The sequence below is a fragment of the Sturnus vulgaris genome, chromosome 8, assembly GCF_052056855.1.
Source record: "Sturnus vulgaris isolate bStuVul1 chromosome 8, bStuVul1.hap1, whole genome shotgun sequence".
NCBI lineage: Eukaryota > Metazoa > Chordata > Aves > Passeriformes > Sturnidae > Sturnus > Sturnus vulgaris.
In genome coordinates, this window is record NC_142250.1 from 7,410,756 (window position 1) to 7,424,259 (window position 13,504).

General features: G+C 47.8%; 1 protein-coding gene across 1 annotated transcript in view; it reads left to right on the forward strand.

Annotated features, from left to right (window-relative positions):
- LOC148222969 (TOG array regulator of axonemal microtubules protein 2-like) overlaps nucleotides 1-13,504 on the forward strand; it is a 45,686-nt gene that overhangs the window by 13,838 nt on the left and 18,344 nt on the right. The window contains exons 3-10 of the mRNA XM_088168641.1: nucleotides 1,818-2,011; nucleotides 4,546-4,760; nucleotides 6,292-6,452; nucleotides 7,890-7,933; nucleotides 9,915-10,124; nucleotides 10,398-10,464; nucleotides 12,005-12,011; nucleotides 12,096-12,256. Of these exons, the coding sequence (XP_088024767.1) occupies nucleotides 1,818-2,011; nucleotides 4,546-4,760; nucleotides 6,292-6,452; nucleotides 7,890-7,933; nucleotides 9,915-10,124; nucleotides 10,398-10,464; nucleotides 12,005-12,011; nucleotides 12,096-12,256 (1,059 nt within the window). The remainder of the gene's footprint in view (nucleotides 1-1,817; nucleotides 2,012-4,545; nucleotides 4,761-6,291; nucleotides 6,453-7,889; nucleotides 7,934-9,914; nucleotides 10,125-10,397; nucleotides 10,465-12,004; nucleotides 12,012-12,095; nucleotides 12,257-13,504) is intronic.

The following is a 13,504-nucleotide window of genomic DNA, read 5'->3' on the forward strand; positions in this document are numbered from 1 at the left end:
TTTCCTGCTTAGCAGGTCTTCTCACTCCCTTTAGATTTCTGTCCAGCTTTTTGCTGCTTTTTATGGCTCTGCTGGCACGCTGTTTGTCTCCCCTGTTCTACACACACACGGGATGGCTAAGTCAGATCACGCCGTGGTCACCAGATATAATGCTGGATGGAGCTGTGGTTGCAGACAGACGACATGACTGTGATTCATGTGACAAAAAGCCTCTTTATTGTTCTGAGCCCTCCTTTAATAGAGGGTCTGGATTTCCTGGGCATCCACATGTGATTGGATAGGAGTTCGGATTGCTCAGGTCTCTGATCAATGGGTGTCTGCAGCTTAGGATGGAACGACATTGGGTGAAATCCCTGTTTGGATTTGCATAGATGCTATCATTGTTCACCAAGGGGGCTTACTTGTGGAACCAGGCTAATCAAACGAATCTCTTAGCTATGGCCGAATTACTTGCTTAGCTACAAGCCAGCTTGTGCTGTGACAGGAGTGTTGATCTGTTGCAGGGTAGAAAGATTCTGCAGAGAGATCTGGGCAGGCTGGATCACAGGCTGAGGCCACTTGCATGAGGTTTAACAAGGTGAAGTGCCCCATCCTGCACTTTGGCCACAACAAACCCATGGGAGGCTGCAGGCTGGGGGCAGAGTGGCTGGAATGTCACCCAGCAGAAAAGGACCTGGGGATGCTGGTTGGCAGTGACTGAACGTGAGCCAGCAAGTGCCCAGGTCGCCAAGAAGTCCAATAGCATCCTGTCCTGGGATATGCTTTAGTGGTGGCCTTGGCAGTCTTAGCAGTCTCAGGTTATTGGAAGAATTCTCTGGTCTTAAAGGTGTTTTCCAATGGAGACATTTCTGCAGCTCTAAGCGTCCATTCCTTGTTTTGAAGGATGCAGTCCCAAAAAGATCATCATTTGTGTTTTTAAGGAATTAACATCTACCTTTCCTTGAAAAGAAAGGGAATCAGGCTTTAAATGCTCCCAAAACACTTTTATTCCTTGACCTTAAGCTGTGCGTGAATTGAGGTGCTTTTGTACAGTAAGGTTGGACCATGGGATAAATGCAGGAAACTTAGCTGCAATGGCCCTTATTTCATGTTCTTTTCTGCTTTGTTTCCCAGTGGGTGGCAGATTTGTGATTACTTGTCTTGTCCATTGAGTTCTGGCTTAGACTTGCTCATGGACGTGCTGTAAAATCTTAACTACTCCTTTCTCCTGAAGAAACCTTGCAGACTGGTGGGAATTGCTGGAGACAAGGCTTACAAACCAGTCCCCAGTAGGATTAGCTCAATGTCCCTACTTAAATCCAGGTATGCTGGTATTAGAAAGGAGCAGACAATTCAAACTCCCTTGCCCCTTCCCTTTTAATTTTTTAATAGCTCTTGTGCCAAGTCCTGTATCCCATTCAAAGCCTTTGTTATCAAAAGTCTGAGGAGATGTTCCTGCTGTAGCAGCATCTGGAGTTCAGTGGGAACAGCTCCAGAGCACCGGGTAGCACAGCAGTGGGCACAGTGAGAGACTTGCCTCTGCTGCCATGGGCATCCAGCCATGGGGAGAGCAGCTGCTGGGCTTCCCCCATTCTGCCAACAGCAGTCTGCCTCCAACATGTGGACTGTGGCCATGATTTTGACAGAATGTGGAAAATGCATGGTTTGAATGTATTTTTATGTTGTCTAACATCAGCTGATTGGAGCAGTTTGGTAGGCAGGATGCCCTGTGGGCAGGGCCATGGCAGGGATCGGTGGCTGTCACTTGCACTGGCAGTGTCATTTTTCCAGGCAGGCTCCTGGTACAGCTGAGGGGAAGGCACCAGCACCTGAATCAGGCCCAGCGAGCAGCAGCAGCACATCGAGGAGACCCTCATCTGCAAAGAGCCCGTCACCCCCTTTGCTCCCCCCATGGCAGTGCAAGATGATTCTGCTGCAGGTGAAGGGCTGCAGCAGACTGGAGACTCCTTCAGCCAGGTCTTGCTGCAATCTCGTTCCTGCCGCTGTGCTGGGAGGATGCTGGCCTCCAGAGGTGGTGTTGATGCCCAGGAATGCTGCTCAGCTCAGGGAGGCAGAGTGTGTACAAAAGCTGCATTCAAAGCACTGATTGTGAGCCCCCAGAGCCACTGGCAAGTGCAGCAGCTCTTCTTCATTCCATGCAAGTGAGAGCCCAGCCTTGGAGCCTGTCCCTGGGAGCAGGGAAACACTCTGAATATAGTTCTGAATTTTTAGGGACAGTCAAAATGAGAATCATTTTGAGGCAGGTATTGCACTGTTGGGTTTGGGTGTGCCTGCATGAAAGAAAGAAGAAATAAACCCCAGTCACAAGGAAGGAAAGCCTTGGCATGGCCAAATTACACCCTACAGGAACACTGATAACATTGGCCAACTGAATACTGGGGGCATCTAATGCAGAGTGCAAAGCTTCTTTGAATAGATCGGAGAGATGAGACATGAAGAAATAATTTTGCTGATGCAGAAAATGGGAACAGACCAATTGGTCCCTTGGCTCAGGCTTAGTTCTGCCCAATCAAGCACGATTAGTTTTAACTTCTGTGTTGCAGAGTATTTCAGAAAACCTGCCCCAAGCTATTTCCATTAAGAAAATTTTGAATTGTCAGGAACTGCCAAGATGGGAAATGTTTGGAGGCAAATCATGTTTATGTTGGGTTTGGGTGTCCCTGCAATAACGAAATCAGGAAATAAATGCCTGAAGCAGTGCAAAGGTGGAATGTTGGGACGGTCAATTTGTTCCCTACAGATATCAGCCAACTGAATTCAGGGGTCATCTACTGGGGAGCGCAAAGCATCTTTTACTTCCAACGTCTGGGCCATTGTTTGTGTCCCACAACTTTATTTGCTGTGATGAGAAATAAACAAAATCCCCAAGCAACAAGCTGCAATCCAGAACTGATTGGGAAATACAGAAATAAAGGCCTTGAAAAGTAGCTTTGGAAAGCAGCTACTTCGTAGACAGTGCCAAATCCTCAGGCCTGGCCTGGCCAGGCCTAGGGCTGGCTGCTCTTGGGAAGGGAAAGGGATGGAGTTGGGGCGGGGGCTCTGTGGCCATGGAAACGAGAGAACCAGGGGCGAGCGCGTCACAAAGGGGCAGCCCCGCGCTGGGGCTGTGAAGGTTGTGGTTGACACAGACACAGCGGCAGGAGACGCGTCTGGCTCTGCCTGTCTGTGCCGACTGCTGGCGATTGGAGTCACCCCACCTTGTTCTAGGGCTGGGCACCAAGCTCCAATTGCTGTCTAGTGCCAGAGTGCTTCCAAATACAACCCCAGATACTTCTTCGAGACAGAAGTACTGGTTCAAACATGGATTCGACTAGAAAAGGAAAGACCACAGAAGGAAAAGGTGAGGATGGAAAGGAGCTGAAAGGCCTGAGCCAGATGGAAAAAAAAGTCCCACCAGATTTCAGGGAAAATTGGTCCCTGTTGGTTAGTGCTGATTCTCTCTCAGAGTTGATGGCTAACAGCTACAGGTGTTCCTGCAAGGACACCCATGGCATCACAACATTCTGTCATCAGTTTACTCTGCTTCCTCCTTTTTGACAGTAGCCAAATCACTCATAATGTCAACCAGGTCAGGGACTGTGGCCACAGCTGACCTCAAATTAGACATGGTCATGAGATGCAAGTTCTAGTTCTTTCTTTGCCATCAATGTAGGGTCTCACTACAGATAAATTTCTTGTTCTTCCTCTGCTTGGTGGTTGAATCTATCACTGAGGAAGATATTCAAGTGCTATAAAAACAGCAGCAAGGCCTGCCTGTTTGCTGAGGTCTCTTTGTGGTTTGCAGGAATAGCAGTCACAGCTGTGAGGGTCTTTACAGGGTATTCACAAAAGGCCAATGTCAAGGAGTCTTTTTTCCCCTCTTATCATTTGAGGCTTCTACCTTTCCTTTCAGACGTGATAAACACAATACTGTTCAGAGGAATTAAACACAGGCTAGTTCCATGAAAACTGAAACCAAAGAAATTTTCTCAGAAATTCAAAAATCCCTCTAGTGCCTCAACCATTAGATGTGTTTATTTTGGGATAAAGGTGAGAGTTCACCTAACTCACTTGTTCCCCTGTGAGCATGGCTCAGCCTCACACAGAGGTAAGGTGGGAGCTGGACCTTTCTCTGGCAGGAGGAAGGCTCTTGTGCCAGCCTGGAGAGCCTGTGCACATTGCCAGGGAACAGTTCTGCCCTGCAGGTGCCCCCTGCCATCAGCTCTGCTGCTCCCAGTGCCCCGTGGAGCTGTAGGGTTGCTGAGCTGTGGGGCAGGGAGAGGAGCAGGAGGCTGCATGTGCAGCTGAGCCATTACTGGAAAGCACAGGGCTCTGGGCTCCGTGCTGTCCCAGGACAGCCCAGAGGCCAGGGTGTTCCCCTGGGAGCTCTGTGCAAGGGGGGTCAGGGTGTGCCCTTGGCCTGCCTCAAGTGGCTGCTGGCAGGAGCATGTTTCCCTGTGCAGCTATTTAGAAGTTTCCAGGAAATGTTTTCCATGTAATATGGAGCTTCGGGTGCTTTAGTTTTGAATTGCTGCTTCTGTTACATTTTATGTCTCCACTTTGCAGGCCTAACTGGCTACCCTCTTGCCAAGAGGTTTGCCCTGGCAAATCCCGCTATGCTCCTTCCCTCCAAACCGTTGATTCCCATCTGGAAGGGCTCTCCTTCCATCAACCCAAACAAGATGTGCAGTGGAGAGAAGGAGAAAGGGAACAATGGCTCCGTCTGTGATGAGGAAAGTAGAAAAAGCCAGGACCTGAATTCAGTGGGAAAAGAACAAAAGGTAAAGAGACCAAGCAAACACCTGTGCAGTAGATTTTCAGTTTATGTACTGTAAGCTGACCTCGCAGAACTTTTCATGTGGTATGAGTCCATGGAAACACCTGAGCCAAGGAAGAGCTCAGCTGGACACTTCATTTCAGACTGTCTTTGCAAAGGGTGTGTAGTGCAGACTTCATGTCCTCAACCTGTATTAATACCAAGAGAGATCTTTAACTGGTTTCCGGGCTCTGTTGCAGCTTCTCCTCTGTCTTATGGCTCAGAAAACCCCAACAAACAGTCAGAGCAGCTAAAGTTGACCAATCTGGCCAAGCAATCTTTCTACATTTAGTAACCTATGACTGTCTGTGAACAATGTCTATGTCATGGTGGTGTTTTCTGTGAAATCTGTCAGGTTGGGTTGGAAAATGATGTTTGCTGGAAAACAGGCAGTCCTGTAAAGACAGTTTTAGATCGTCTCAGCTTCTGAGTTGTACAGCCATGGCCTTGTGCACAGTTGTCTCTGATGCTATTTCTAGACTTCATCAGCTACTGGGCAGCTGTGTGCTCTGGCATGGCTTTGTCCAGAGGGAAGGGATGGGAGGTGGCCATGGGGAGAGCAGCCCAGAGCCCAGCCACATGATTGCCTTTGCAGCAGGACCAGCACCTGCAGTTGTTTTGGGTTTGCCGTGGGGTGCAGGAGGATGCAGATGAACAACGGCTTTGGAAAACAGAATGTCCAATCAAAGGCGTGTGTACTTGATTTCAGCATTGCTGAGAAAGGGCCCAGTATATCCCTGACAGGTTCTGCGTCTTTCACTGGAGTTTTATCAGGTCTTGAGTTATCTCTTTAACTGTGCTAGTAAGGAAGGCTGTGCATCTGCCCCCACTGCCTCCATTCCCGTTCCTGGCCATGGCATGGCGTCCTGGAGCAAGTTGGGCAGGCAGAGACCTTCCAGAGAGCAGCAGGGCAGGGAGCTGTGCTGATCCTCCTGAATGCCAGTGAGCCTGAGATGATGGAGGTGTGGGAGCTGGAGAGCTCTGAGCATCCTGAGAGTTCAGCAGCTCCTGGGCTGAAAGGCTGCTGGGGAACTGTAAGAGGGAAGGGCAGCAGCAGAAGAAATGAGGGGCTTGAGAAAAGCAGGTTTTGACATCCTGCAGAATGGCTTTGTGAGGTCTTGGCTGGAGATGAGCAGTGGCTGTGAGGTGCCTAGGAGACAGAGAGAGAAGAGTGATCTAAACCCATTCCCATACCATCCAAAAGACCAGTGGAGGCAGAGGCACCCCTGAACATCTTGATGCCAAACATGGGGATTCCAGCCGGGAACGTAGCTCCACTTGCTGAGAAGTGGGCATAAGGAGAGAGGTGGCAAATCTGGGACATGGGCTCTCCCTCACCACTTCCCTTTCCACTCCCCATCCTGGGCCATGCTTCCCCATGTGTTTGACTTGTGTTTTCCTGTCAGATCTCAGGTAAAAGCATGGCTAAATATCTTGAGCCGTAAATGGAGGAAGGCTGGATGCTTCATCTGAGCGATGTGTTCTTCTCTTTTCAGGTTTCATTGCTGCATCCCAGTGTTGGGGATATGAAGAAGGGGTTATTGGGACCTCCTCTGATTCCCCCTATACACAAGTCAGTAGATCCCCGTGTTGGCAGTGCTGCAGGGTCTCTGCTCAGCTCTCTGCAGCAGGATGTCCAAGAGTCCCAGGAGATGAGGTAAGCCAAGGTGACTGCTGCTCCACTCTCCTGTTCAGCTTGCTCTTCCCACCTTGTGAGGTTCTTTTACACAGTCAACTGTCTCCCATGTATTTAAGGAAAGCTCTGTGTATTCCCCATTTTGCCCATCTCTGATGATCCAGCTCAATGTCAAACCCCACACCACTATGTCCTAAGACCAGTGGTGGTGGTGGGGAAGATGAGGCAGGGCTTAGAAGCATCTCAAGATGGGTCCTCTGCTGGGCTTGTCTATTGATTCCCTGTGTAATGTTTGTGGTGTTATTTGGGAACTGTATTGCATGGAGCTGGATCCTACAGATCATTGAATACTGTGATCCTTGACTGTCTGCTTCAGCTAACACAAGAATATGTTTGGATAAATATTGGCTACTGGAGAGGTGTCTGCACATTCCAGTGTTGCTTCATTTACTTTTCCCATGGTGCGCCCACATTTCCTTTGTTGTAAAGAGGAATATAAACGCCCAACAAAACCCAGCCCAGAACTTAGTGGGATTTACAGATAGAAAGGCCATGAAAACTAGCTTTGGAAAGCAGTTACTTCCTGGGAGTAATTGTCAGATTCTGGAGAACACTGTGAGTTGCCAGCTGTTTGAAAGGAAAGGGATCTCAAAGTAAATGTCAGGCGTAATTTCCCTCTGCCTGGGCCTGCAATGTGAATTCAGGTGCCAGTTAAATTTTGGGGTATAGATGTACAATCCGATCAATGTTTAATAATGAGGTGTGGGATTTAAATCAAAAAGGGTAAGGTTCTAGAGAAAAAATATAGGACTGTACCTGATGGAAAGATATTGGTTGGGATATATGTGAGAATATGTAGTTGTTAAGCTTATCTCAGTGATCAGAAGAAAGGAGTCACAGAAATATCATTCCAATTGAAAAGCTTAGGTAGGGCTTTTAAAGTGGAATCTGAAATCCCTTACCTATGAACTGGGTTAGAAAAAGCCTTTTTCTTCTAGAAAGGGCAAGGAGGTGGAATATCCTTCTCAGGACACAGCAGTGCTCTGACCACATGCAGCACGAGACTGGCAGAAATAGAAAATGTCAAGCTTTGGCAGCAGTACCAAAGTAGCTGCCCTCCATACAGACTCGTGTCTCACCTTAGCAGCTCTTGCTGTTTCAGAGAGCCTGTAGGGGCCCCTTGGCTCCAAAAGGAGAGACAGCAGAATTGGGAGTTAGGATGCAAGTTCAAGAATGAGTGCTGTGTTTCAGCTGAAGCTTGGCGAGCTCTGTCAGACTGCAGCATCTGAAATCTTAAGGACAATTAATCAGCTTTGCATCATGTTGGGTTTATGTGTTGCATTTCCTCCTTCCTCAGAGTTACCAAGCTAGGAAGGTTTGCATCCCTTCATGCTACACCTCTTCCTTCCCTTCTCTTTCTCATTCCTCATATGTTCTTTTGTGCTCTGTTTTCTCAAGGCCAAGAACCAGCAGCAGAATCAAAGAGAAGTCCGAAGATGCAGGTAGGTACAGAGCATGTCTGTCCTAAAATGACCATTGGAATCTTGACTCAGAGGTGACGTTTTGAAAGCTTGGTTAAAAATCGTTGTGTAAAGAATTTCTTTATAATCTCTTCAACTCCTTGATTGGCTCAGTGGACTGTGCAGAGCTCACTCACAGGGAGTGTGCTCCGATGGGGCAGTGAAAATTCCTCGACTGTGCAGTGCTGAGTGGCAGGAGCTGGAGTGGTACCTTGAGTCTCTGGAAATACAACATAGGACAGGGAAACATTCCTCTCTATCCTGCACATGCCTTTTATTTCCATGCCGTCTTTCAAATGTTACAATTAGTAGAAAAAAGAAGGCATTTATCATGAAATGAGAAATATTCCCACTCCTTCCCCCTGTCCTTGATGTAGAAAACCTTTCCTTGGGGCACTTTCTGAGCTGGACCCTTTGACATGTGAAGGAGTTTCATGAACATTGTGTGTTTGTGCACTAGAGAAATAGGGAAACCTCCTGTGACAGAAAGTCCTTATGAATTTTCCAATTAAGGAGAAAAAGATTTCCAAATGGATGCAGCCTATGCAGGGTCTGAGTTTGTCATCCTCTGACAGCACAAGCCCAAAGCCACCTATGGCAGGTTGACGATGACAAATCTCTTGCCTGACTCTCTCTGTCTGTGTCAGTGTTGCAGGCTGAGGCTGGGGAAGGAGATGCCTTCTGCCTTGTCCCCCCATCCCTGCCTTGGCTGATCCCTGAGAAGTAGAATTGTGGCAGACAAAATGGGGTCTCTGGTGCATCTGTGTCAGCCAATGCTTTCGAGTTGAAAGCCTCAGTGGAAGTCTGTTGTTATTGTTTTGTGTTCACTGGGCATGTAATGATAGAAGAGATGAAATTTGAAGGGATAGTTTTGTTGATGCAGCAGAAGGGATCAGATCCCCTGGTCCCTTGGCTCCGGGTTGGTTCTGCCAAACCCTGGGTACAGCCCTTTTGGAATGACTCCTTAATTGCTGCTATGCAGCTGGAATGCTTAATGGAGCTAGGGACATGCATCACTTAGTAAGTATGGTGACATATTTTCTGCACTCATCTGGGGTAGAAATGAGGTATCTCACTTAAGCTTACCTGTCTCTCTGTTATAACTGACCAGAACATTCTACAGGAGAAAAGAATCCAGTTTTAAGACTGTTATTCCTCTCTTACTGCTTGGCAGCCTTATGAATTTATCATGTGCAAAGCCATGTAAATATTGATTAGTTCACTGAGCTTTAACAGCACTATTGGAGACTATTTTGAAATGAGCTGTCCTCTTCTATTTAAGAAAAGAAAATTTTAAGAAAATGTTGAATTGTCAGTATTAGACGAGATCACAAATGTTTTGATGCAGGTGATGTTTATCTTGTGTTTGGATGTGTCTGTAGAAAAGAAAGCATGGAGTAATTCAAATGGAAGAATGAAGCCAAGCAAAAGTGGCAATTTGCAATTGGATGGGCAATTTGTTCCCTGCAGATTAGGGTTCCTTGAATACTGGGGACATGTAATGGGGAGTGTAAAGCTTCTTTTACTTCTAACATGGGATGCCAGGGTTCATGTGTCAGCACAAATATAAGCAACCAACAAAACCCAGCCCCAAACTAAGTGCATGCCCCCTGCCATCAGCTCTGCTGCTCCCAGTGCCCCGTGGAGCTGTAGGGCTGCTGAGCTGTGGGGCAGGGAGAGGAGCAGGAGGCTGCATGTGCAGCTGAGCCATTGCTGGCAAGCACAGGGCTCTGGGTTCCCTGCTGTCCCAGGGCATCCCAGAGGCCAGGGTGTTCCCCTGGGGGCTCTGTGGGAGTGGGTCAGGGTGTTCCGCTGGTTTGCCACAAGGGCCTGCTGGCAGGAGCACATTTCCCTGTGCAGCTATTTAGAAGTTTCCAGGAAATGTGTCCCATGAAGCATGGAGCTTCAGGTGCTTTAGATTTACCTTGTGGCCTCTGTTCCATGATGTGTCTCCACTTTGCAGGCCTGACTGGCAACAGGATTGCCAAGAATCTTCCCAGGCCACCTCCCCCTATGCTCCTAATATCCAAGCCCTTGCCTCCCATCCCGAAGAGCTCTCCTTCCAGCAAGCTAAGCAGGTTGTGGAATAGCAAGAAGGAGAAAGAGAAAAATGGCATGGGCTACAAAGATTCCAGTAAAAACAAGCAGGAGCTGACTTCATCAGGAAAAGGGAGTAAGGTAAGGAGACTAAGCTTAATCCTGTGTGATAGATTTTCATTTTATGCACTCTAGTGATTCCTAGGGAGGCTGATCTGGAACAGAGACAGAGTTAATGTAATACAGTAAATATTTATTAAGAGGCCTTAAAATGATACACCTGGAGCAGTGCAAGAGCCTGGCCAAGGCTACATCCAGGACGGATCCCAGATGGATCCCTCTCTGGAGTTTTTTTACTTTTATAAGATTTGGTCCATTTACGTATTGGGCGTTAATTGTCCGATTTCAGCTTCAAGTTACGAAGTTCCATCCTCCTGGTCCACTCCCTACACTTTGTCCTTGTTTATGTTTTCGGGGTAAACTTGTCCTCGATTCTCAAGCTGGAAAAGGATTGTTGTGTCTATCTCCCCTGTGAAGAGAACCTACCAACACTTAATATGAAGTTCATAGTCCCACACCAAGTCAGCATAGACTCTGAAAAATGTAAAAGCTAAAACTCAAGGCATCAGTAGACAAGGACTCTGAGACCTTTTCCTGTGATGTGAGCCCATGGAAGTAACTGAGCCAAGGAAGAACTCAACTGGACACTTCATTTCAGGCTGTCTTTGCACTGGGTGTGTAGTGCAGACTTCATGTCCTCAACCTGTATTAATACCAAGATAGATCTTTGAATGGTTTCCAGGCTCTGTTGCGGCTTCTCCTCTGTCTTATGGCTTAGAAAACCCCAACAAGCAGTCAGAGCAGCTAAAGTTGACCAATCTGGCCAAGCAATCTTTCTACATTTAGTAACCACAGGTATCTCTGAATCATGTCTATGTCTTGCTGGTGTTTTCTGTGGGCTCTGTGTAATTGGGGTAGAAAAAGTTATTTTCTGGAAGAGGTAGTCCTGCAAAGTCAGTTCCAGATTGTCTCAGCTTCTGAGTTGTACAGCCATGGCCTTGTGCACAGTTGTCTCTGATGCTATTTCTAGACTTCATCAGCTACTGGGCAGCTGTGTGCTCTGGCATGGCTTTGTCCAGAGGGAAGGGATGGGAGGTGGCCATGGGGAGAGCAGCCCAGAGCACAGCCACACGATTGCCTTTGCAGCAGGACCAGCACCTGCAGTTGTTTTGGGTTTGCCGTGGGGTGCAGGAGGATGCAGATGAACAACGGCTTTGAAAAACAGAATGTCCAATCAAAGGCGTGTGTACTTGATTTCAGCATTGCTGAGAAAGGGCCCAGTATATCCCTGACAGGTTCTGCGTCTTTCACTGGAGTTTTATCAGGTCTTGAGTTATCTCTTTAACTGTGCTAGTAAGGAAGGCTGTGCATCTGCCCCCACTGCCTCCATTCCCGTTCCTGGCCATGGCATGGCGTCCTGGAGCAAGTTGGGCAGGCAGAGACCTTCCAGAGAGCAGCAGGGCAGGGAGCTGTGCTGATCCTCCTGAATGCCAGTGAGCCTGAGATGATGGAGGTGTGGGAGCTGGAGAGCTCTGAGCATCCTGAGAGTTCAGCAGCTCCTGGGCTGAAAGGCTGCTGGGGAACTGTAAGAGGGAAGGGCAGCAGCAGAAGAAATGAGGGGCTTGAGAAAAGCAGGTTTTGACATCCTGCAGAATGGCTTTGTGAGGTCTTGGCTGGAGATGAGCAGTGGCTGTGAGGTGCCTAGGAGACAGAGAGAGAAGAGTGATTGAAACACATTACAATATCATCTAAAGGCCAGTGGAGGCAGAGGCACCCCTAAACATCTTGATGCCAAACATGGGGATTCCAGCCGGGAACGTAGCCCCACTTGCTGAGAAGTGGGCATGAGAAGAGAGGTGGCAAATCTGGGACATGGGCTCTCTCTCACCACTTCCCTTTCCACTCCCCATCCTGGGCCATGCTTCCCCATGTGTTTGACTTGTGTTTTCCTGTCAGGTCCCAGGTAAAAGCATGGCTAAATATCTTGGGCCATGAATGGGGGAAGGCTGGATGCTTCATCTGAGCGATGTGTTCTTCTCTTTTCAAGGTTTCATTGCTGCATCCCAGTGTTGGGGATATGAAGAAGGGGTTATTGGGACCTCCTCTGATTCCCCCTATACACAAGTCAGTAGATCCCCGTGTTGGCAGTGCTGCAGGGTCTCTGCTCAGCTCTCTGCAGCAGGATGTCCAAGAGTCCCAGGAGATGAGGTAAGCCAAGGTGACTGCTGCTCCACTCTCCTGTTCAGCTTGCTCTTCCCACCTTGTGAGGTTCTTTTACACAGTCAACTGTCTCCCATGTATTTAAGGAAAGCTCTGTGTATTCCCCATTTTGCCCATCTCTGATGATCCAGCTCAATGTCAAACCCCACACCATATGTCCCAAGAGCAGAGGTGATGATGGGGAAGAGCAGGTATAGCTTAACGGCATCTCAAGATGGGTCCTCTGCTGGGCTTGTCTATTGATTCCCTGTGTAATGTTTGTGGTGTCATTGGGGAACTGTATTGCACGGGGCTGGATACTGCAGCTCATTGAATACTGTGATCCTTGACTGTCTACTGCAGCACCACCCAGGAGAATATATTTGGACAAATACTGCCTGCTGGAGTGGTGTCTGCAAAATCTGGTGTTGCTTCTTTTACTTCTAACACGGGGTGCTGTTGTTCATGTGCCAACATTTCCTTTGTTGTAAAGAGAAATATAAACAACCAACAAAACCCAACCCAGAACTCAGTGGGAGTTACAGAGATAAAGGCCATGAAAACTAGCTTTGGTAAGCAATTATTTCCTGGGAGTAATTGTCAGATTCTGGAGAACACTGTGAGTTGCCAGCTGTTTGAAAGGAAAGGGATCTCAAAGTAAATGTCAGGCGTAATTTCCCTCTGCCTGGGCCTGCACTGTGCAATGAGATCAGAGACAAGTTTTGAGGTATAGAATTAAAGTCTGATCAATGTTTAATAATGAGGCTTGGGATTAAAACCAAAAAGGGCAAGGTGCTAGAGACAAGTTATAGGACTGTACCTGATGGAAAGATATCAGTTTGGTAATGTGTGAGAAAATGTAGCTGTCAAGTTTATCTGAAGGATAAGGAAGGATAAAAAACAAGAAAGAAGGAGTCACAGAAATATCATTCCAATTGAAAAGCTTAGGTCGGGCTTTTAAAGTGTCATCTAGACATCCTTGCCTAGCAGCTGAGTTGGAAAAAGCCTTTTTCTTCTAGAAAGAGAAAAGAGGTGGAATATCCTTCTCAGGACACAGCAGTGCTCTGACCACATGCAGCACGAGACTGGCGCCAGTGTAAGGCACGAGCAGGCAAAGTCAAGCTTTGGCAGCAGTACCAAAGTAGCTGCCCTCCATACAGACTCGTGTCTCACCTTAGCAGCTCTTGCTGTTTCAGAGAGCGTGTAGGAGCCGCTTGGGTCCAAAAGGAGAGACAGCAGAATTGGGAGTTAGGATGC